The following is an 8,615-nucleotide window of genomic DNA, read 5'->3' as shown; positions in this document are numbered from 1 at the left end:
CTCTGCTATTGTTACCTCACTCTAGCGAGCACACGACTTACTTGTACGTAGTGGTTTTCCGCGAGCAACACGGGATCGTGCACGAATGTCCGAACTCTAGTTATTACATAATAAAAAATTAAGGATTTTTGTTCAATTAGTAATGAGAATATAGATATGTAAAAAGTTTGCAAAATGAGTGATGAGATAGCAATTTGTTTGTGTGTTATTAAATGCATTGGAATAATTTCTGTTGTAACAAAAACTATTTTTACAGATAACATGTCTAAAATGATTCTGGATCAAGAAATTAATTATGATCGTTTAGTAAATGGTTTACAAATAACAAAAGATCGTAGTCAATTTACCAAATATAAAAACCAAAAAATTCAGAGGGCACAGAATTATTTATCTACTGGTATTTATTCATTAATGGATTTCCTACGATTATTTGAAAAGGATAATTTACATAAACAACATAAAATAGCATTGTTAACAGGTAAATGTTCACAAATTAATTTTTATTTTCTTACATGCGCTTTGTTATTGTTAATTCACCTTCTACTACTATTTTACTAAATTTTTTGTAAATATTAAGCAGAAAAATTATATAATAAAAATAAAAAGACTTAAAATAAAAATAAAAAAAAACATGCAAGCCAGAGTAAGGTCCCGATGCTAAACAATACTAAAATTAAATTTATATAATTATCATATAATAAATAACATGTTTTTATACATGAGAACATCTTCAATGTAGATTATAAATTTAAATCGCGATAACAATAAAAAATAATTACAATTAAGTCATTACATTAGAAATAATTAGAAACGAATTATCGGGGAAATATAGGATTATGCATACCCGTAGTCAATTTGTTTAAAACTGGGGTCCTTCATTCATTTAATAGAGAAAGCACTGGTTAGTATCAATTATTCAGACCTGTGATATAAAGTAATAATATTATTTGAGAAAATATTGTCAATATAATATAGATATATAATAAATATATAAAATATATAAATATTAAATATATTATATATAAAATATATAAATATATAAAATATATATAGAATCACAAGATTGAAATGTCATTAAAATTAGTTTACCTCAAAAAGTATAATTAAAAGAACAATAATTTTTTTTATATTTTTAATTCATTCTTTGCCTTTTTAATTATATTTTGATGTAACATCAATTTTGACAACATTTCAATCTTGACTCTTATATTTTATTCTTCTATTTACGCTTCAAAATTCTACATAAGATGTGTTACATGCACTATGGAAATTCTCGAAATACAGCTAACTTCATGTGTAAATTAATGATATTTAATAACGCCGTTGTATTGTACAATATACATATATTGACAGATACATTTCCTAGTGAGTGATTATCATTATTCTGCGTCTAAGTACTATTTTAAGTACTGTAATAATTGGAAATAATCAATATTACTATGATTGGATCGGTAAAAAACTCCAATTTTAAATAAATTGACTGGAAATATTCATAATCATATCAATAATTTGTTTTATTTTTCACGTGATTTCCTAATTTTAATTATTTTATGTTATTAATGCGATTTAAATTTATAACGACACATTGAAAATGACCTCATATATAGCTCGAAATATCTCTGCTCTGTTATTTAATAAAATATATAAATGAATTAATTACTACTTTTAATAAATTAATTAAAATTTCATATTTTTTAGATTTAAATTATTTCCAGTTACCAAGCATTTATAGCATCTGATTGGTTTTCGCAGTAATTTATAATAAACAATAATATAATATAAATATAATAAATATAAAAATATACCTGATTTAGTAAAATGTAAAATAATTGAAGTTACTCTGAAGAATGCATAAAAATACAATGTATTTAGTAAACTTTGCTTTTTAATGTATTTAAGATAATTTAATATAAGACAGATATCTTTTCTATTTTTAATATTCATAAATTTTTTTAAGATAAATATATTATATACGAATTTAGAATTAAAGATTGTTTATACATATATAAGATATACAGGCAAAATTTCATGTGTCAACTTTTTCAAATTTAAAAATTTTTATATGAATAAGTCAAGTTGACTTAAGTCAATTCTATAATCAGTCAGAAGTCGTATCGTAAGGTTGCAACTAATCATAGTCAAGCCTTATGAGAGTGCTTTGATTGTAATTGGTTATAGTTACGATACGATATCTGACAGCAACATACGACTGATTGTAAAACAGGCTTTATTGATATAAAAATTTTTATATTAGGAGAAAGTTGGCATATCAACTTTTGCCATATCACCACAGATATATACATATATATAATATATATATATATATATATATATATATATATATATATATATATAATATATATATAAGATATAAGATATATATAAGATACATATATAAGATTTGTATATAATATTGAATATTACATATACTACTAAAGTAAAAAAGTTCCCGGAATGAATTTTTAAAAATTTATTTATTGAAGTTATACAAATTTAAGCTACATTGCCTTCAAAGTACTCTTGACAGTTGTTGAAAACATTCCTCGAACCTAATATTTGAAAGTGCCATCAGCTGTCTCGTTGCATTTTGAATCGTACTCACCCGACCTCGCGCCAGCCGATTTTTACCTGTTTTCGAGACTAAAAATGAAATTGAAGGGACAACGTTTCTCAAATTCTAAGGAGGTCATTTAAAATGCGACGAGACAGCTGATGGCACTTTCAAATATTGGTTTCGAGGAATATTTTCAACAACTGTACGAACAAGTGTGTGAATGCAGCAGGAGAGTAGTTTGAAGGCAATGTAACTTAAATTTGTACAACTTTAATAAATAAATTTTTGAAAAATTCATTCAGGGAACTTTCTTACTCTAATATATAGTATATGATAATTAGAGTCCGGACATTTGTGCACGATCCCGTGTCACGCGCAGAGAATCGCTGGATGCGAGTAAGTCGGCAAGTCGTGCTCTTTAGAGTAAGGAAACAATAGCAGTCGGTAGTCATGATGTAAATTATATTTACATCATGTCGGTAGTCGTCGTGTTGCTATTGTTACCTCACTCTAGCGAGCACCCGACTCATTCGCACGCAGCGGTTCTCCGCGCGCGACACGGGATCGTGCACAAACATTCAGATTTTAATGATAATATATGTAATATTAGAGATTACTCAAGTACAAAAAAGCAGTAATATTATATATTTTTTAGTTTTTCAAATTTAGTTTCTTATAAAACCTTATATGAAAAAAGTAATAAGAAATAAGAAAAAGTAAAATGCTTTTACGTTTTCGAGTTATACTTTTATATAAAATCATTTTATCTTGCACTCTCATTGTTATAAAATAATTTATATTAACAATGTCAAATTTTTTAGATGATGATAATGAAATGGAAATTAATGACTTATATAAAGAAGAAACTCTCAGTTCAGGTAAAATTGTAATAGTTAATTTTTTTTATCAGTTTCTTAGCTTATTTTTACATAAAATATGAACGTGTTTATACATTTAAGAATGGAAACATTACTTTGAAACAGTGAATCAGCGAGAAGTGAGAAGTACTTAATGCATTATTTGTACTATATTAATCGTTACTGTTATTGTTACATTTTATAATAAAGATTTTCTAATAACAAAAAAATATAATGCTATTAAAACTCTTTATTATAAAAAGGAACGATAACAGTAACAGTAATGTACATACAAGTAATATGTTACTTTCAATCCCTGACTGAAGTAAAATTTCTGTTCTCAAATATGTAAACATTAACTGACATTTTATACAAAAATGAGTAACGAGTACAGTTAGTGACACATAAATAAGCATAACAGTAACTAATAATAAATATAACAGAAAAGCAGTAAGCAAATTAATTATTTGTTACTGTTTACGTTATTATCTTGATCTCGTCTGTAATTAACCAATTCGTTTACCAATTTTATTTTTCTATGTGCCATTAGTCTTATTTTTCGTTCAAAAGTAATTTTTTTTAACCCTGGCGTTAGCGTTATGAAAAATTATAATATCATTATCAAATTGTTACAGTATTACAAACATGTTACTCTCCCTCCAGAAAGTATCTCAAATATACATAGATATTTTATTTCTATATAGATATATTTTATATTTTCTTTTAATTATAATCTTTTATAATATATACAAAATAAATTATGTGTTAAATAAAAAAATAAATATTACGTAGATAACATAATAGTAACTGTTATAAATAGAAATATAAATAGTTTACAATTTATATTTCTATTATATTATGTACTTAAGTAAAATATTACTGTTATATTATATACCTAATTAAAAAAAAATATTTAAAGAATTCTTATATAATTTTATATAAAATTTTGCAGAGACTATTATGAGATCAAAGAAAAATCTTATGAATTTTATGCAGAAAATTTATTAAATGAAGGAGATTTTTAAACGATTGTACTTAATTTAGTTAATTAATTAACTTTTATACATGTTAAGGATAATTTTTTAGCTTCAAGTAATAGTCAAGTAATAGAATAAGTAATTCTGTTTTTTTTAGTTTCAAATGCTGATATTCAAAATAGTAATCGAATTGTTAATGAGCATTCACTTAATACTATATTTGACAATGATTTAAATGGACCTGCAGGTAATATATATATATAAATATTGTTAGTTCAAATTTATGTTAAATAAAGATCGAATTAAATTTATGTTAAACAAAGATTTAGTTAATTAAATTCTACATATTAAGAATAATTCTTCAGCTTCTTAAGTAATTCTGTTTTTTTAGTTTCAAATGCTGATGATCAAAATACCAGTCAAACTGTTAATGAGCATTCACTTAATACTATATTTGACAATGATTTAAATGGACCTGCAGGTAATATATATATATAAATATTTTTGGTTCAAATTTATGTTAAATAAAGATCGAATTAAATTTATGTTAAACAAAGATTTAGTTAATTAAATTCTACATATTAAGAATAATTCTTCAGCTTCTTAAGTAATTATGTTTTTTTAGTTTCAAATGCTGATGATCAAAATACCAGTCAAACTGTTAATGAGCATTCACTTAATACTATGTTTGACAATAATTCAAATGGGTGCCCTGCAGGTAATATATATAAATATTTTTAGTTCAAATTTATGTTAAACAAAACAAAAGTTTTTTTAATAAAAAATAATACATTTATTACTTTTTCATTTTTTAGATATTACTATTGTTCAAAATGTAAACCAAAATACCTATTCATGTATAGAAACTATGAGACATAATAATTCAACTAAAAAGGAATATCAACAATGCAAAGTTATTATTAAAAAAATAGACTCACAGCAAACAATACAGAAGCAAAAACGAACACCATTATCTACTCTTAGGTATGTAATCACAATTCAAGCAATTTTTAAATAAACATTAAAAAATTCCTACTTTAAATTAACACTTTTTAATTCTAATAGCACAAACATTCTACCAACCAAACGACAAAAGAAACGGCCTTTTTGTAATTGTTGCAAAGCTTAGCGTATCTCATACCCACGTACCATATCCATACTAAAACATTACGAGCCAAAAAATGAGTATATTAGTTTTATTTAGTTAATAAGTTTAATTGTACCTCAAAATTGTACTGTGAGTTAAAATGAAAGATTTAATTACTTTTTTTCATAAAAACCTTTAACATAATTGTATTTTTTTTAAAGAAAAATATTAGTTTCTTTGTTCGATACAAAGTATATTGTCATACGTTATGTTCTGCTTTACATTATTGCAATGTGATACATAGAATAAAATTATACTTTATGATATAAAATGCAAAATTAGCTATTACGTTTATTATTATTAATTAGCTATATCTATTAAATTTTTTAAAAAAGAAAAAATTTAGTTATCAGATATTAAATAAGAAAACTACTGTTTTGGTTAACATTAAAGAAATATTCATTGTACAACGGATTATTATACTTTTAGACATAATAGGTATGTAAAACGTTTATGTTTTAATCATATGCAGTTAAATGAATATGTACAAACATTTTTTTGTAATACTCTATTTCTTCAAAAGGTTCCTTTAGTTCTTTATATTATTGTCTACAAAAAATGTGAGTTTTATTTTGTAACAAAATTAACAATAAACTGAATAAAATCTGTAACTCTTATTAACGCAAATTACTCTCATTCTCTCGGCGCCATATTCCGTCAGCACTTGATGAGCAATTGAAACTTCTTTAAAAGTTACCTGTAATAATATATTACGTATAATCCGTCTTATAAATAACTAATATACACGATGTTCCAATGAACTGTACCCAACGCTCGTTGAAAGGTAAAAGGGATCAAGATAAACGTAAAAGCCCTCCACGATTTTGCGTTATTCGCAATAATTATTGAATTATTAAACGTACAAATGACAGTGCGTGGAGCAAAGCGCTCGAACTGCTTGAGTTGTAGCACGGTCCCAGTGTGTCGGCATTAATTGCTCGATGCGTGAAAAAGAAAAGAGAAACACATCGCAGCCTGTGCTTCGTGCTTCCAACGTCGTTCTTTCTTTTTGCCGCGCATCGAAAGACAATGCTTGATACAATGGGCCGTGCTATATAGCTATATAGCTTAGGCGGCTCGAGCGCTTCTCCTCGCGCGCTTTCACTTGTACGATTTTAACATTTAAAAACTCGATAATTATTGCGAATGCCGCAAAATGGTAGGCGATTTTTATGTTAATCTCGACTCCTTCTACCTTTCGACAAGCGTTGGGTAGTGCTTTGAGACACTATGTATATGATGACACTATGTATATGATGATATTTTGGACGATTGCGTCGTCTCGTAAATAATCGCTAAGATTTCTTTTTTATTTTGTTGTTGTTTTTATATCTTTTTATTTTTTTCATTTTAACATTTTCAATGAGAACATTTACAATACAATATTTATTTTCTTTAGAACCACGCACACAACATTTTTTAATTCGCTGACATTAGTGCCCAAACCATATCATGCAATCGCAAATCTAGAATCGCAAAAACGCAGTAGTCAATAAGAAAAAATCATGACAAGTTACCAAGTCTATAACATAAAGTGAAAATCTATACCATAAAGTAAAAATAAGATAAAAGAATTGAATTAAATAAGTGTAAATAAAATAAGTTAAGTTAAAAAGTCAAAAAGTAGTCAAATTAGGTAGTCAAAAAGATAAAAAACATGAAAAGTTACCAAGTCTATAACATAGAAATAAAATAAAAGAATTGAATTAAATACGTGTAAATTAAATAGGTTAAATTAAATGAGTGTAAAAGATACATACGTTGTGCGTGTCAAAAGACAGATTGTAGAGGGAAAGAAAAAGGCAAGTCATGTCAGAGAGCACATCCATACCTCTCCAAAGTCAAAGTCGTACTGAGAGACACATAATAGGCGAATAACTAACTGTGCTCACGGACAAAACAAACCGGCAAACCTAAGTTGCGTCAATAACTCGGTTGTAATTCGCTGGTAAATTTTCGGTGTCTTTTTGTAGATTGATTGCGCTGTCACATTTCTTAATAAAAAACATCTCAGAGATTTCACGCTTCTTGAACTGTCTTTCCTTGTATAAAATTTTTGGTTGTTGCCAATTGAAATCATGTTTGTGAGTGAGACGGTGCTTACTCACGACAGAATGATTATCGCTATTCTTCCTAATGTCGCAAGCATGTTCCTTAATACGCGTCTCTAAGTGTCTTTTTGTTTGACCGATGTATGCAGCGTTACAATTAGCGCAATCAATCCTGTACACTAACTCAGTTTGTTTAAGATTCGGTAACTGTCTTTCCCCTTTTTTATGATGCATTTATTTCTTGCTTAACATCCTTATCTTCTTCGACGTCGTCCTCGACCTCCTCGCTGCTTCGTCTGTGTTGCTATCTCTCTCCTTCCTGGAACCTCCGTCTGCGTCGATGAAACTAGACCTTCCGTCGGTTCCGTCTGCGTTGACGTCTCTCGAAGCTCCACTCTAGGCGTTTGCGACAATATTCCTCGATGCCACGGTCCTATCGTCTGCGTCCCTTCGGTTGTCCTTCTAATCGGCGACAACGGCAGGGGGGAGATTAAAGGTGGTAGAACCACGGGTTCTTTGGCGTGGAACCTCCCCGAGTCCGGCGTTGATGTTCCAACTCGAACGGTCGTCTACTTTTGGGCGTCGTTGATGCCACCGGGATTGGGCGACTTGCGCCGAGGATAGGCGAGCTGGAGACTGGGCGCCGGAAGTCGGCGTTAAGCCAAGAGACGAGCGACTGGCGCCAGGAGATGGAGAGCGACTGGCGCTGAGAGTCGGGAGAAAGCGTCCTGCGCTGGAAGACGAGCGACTAGCGCTAGGAATCGTTGAAGCGACAGTGACTCTGACTGGGCGACCGGCGCCGGGGGCAGGGCGCCTTGCGCCGGCTGAAGTCGGCTTAGAGCCGTGAGCCAGGCGTCCTGCGCCGGCAACCTAGCGACTGGCACCAGGAGAGCGACTGTGCGCCTTCTGCGGGGCGACTAGCGCCGGGGGTTGCGGCTGGCGCAACCTTCTTCCTTTTGACCGCGAAGATCTGGTCAAGAGGAAGAGGGCGAGTCTTTCGCCTCTTAGTGATTCCTCCCTCGTAAGAAC

At 29.6% G+C, this 8,615-nt stretch overlaps 1 protein-coding gene across 1 annotated transcript; it reads left to right on the top strand.

Moving 5' to 3' along the window:
• Nucleotides 1-6: 6 nt before the first annotated feature.
• Nucleotides 7-6,018, top strand: LOC139824608 (uncharacterized). Its single transcript, XM_071797146.1, has 8 exons — nt 7-43; nt 257-478; nt 3,376-3,432; nt 4,546-4,635; nt 4,780-4,869; nt 5,014-5,106; nt 5,204-5,372; nt 5,454-6,018. Exons 2-8 carry the CDS (start codon nt 262-264, stop codon nt 5,515-5,517), a joined length of 780 nt encoding a protein of 259 aa, XP_071653247.1. The 5' UTR covers nt 7-43; nt 257-261; the 3' UTR covers nt 5,518-6,018.
• The last annotated feature ends 2,597 nt before the right edge of the window (nt 6,019-8,615 follow it).

Source organism: Temnothorax longispinosus, unplaced genomic scaffold, assembly GCF_030848805.1.
Source record: "Temnothorax longispinosus isolate EJ_2023e unplaced genomic scaffold, Tlon_JGU_v1 HiC_scaffold_462, whole genome shotgun sequence".
In the NCBI taxonomy this organism is placed as follows: Eukaryota; Metazoa; Arthropoda; class Insecta; order Hymenoptera; family Formicidae; genus Temnothorax; species Temnothorax longispinosus.
This window is presented reverse-complemented; position numbering and strand designations above follow the sequence as displayed.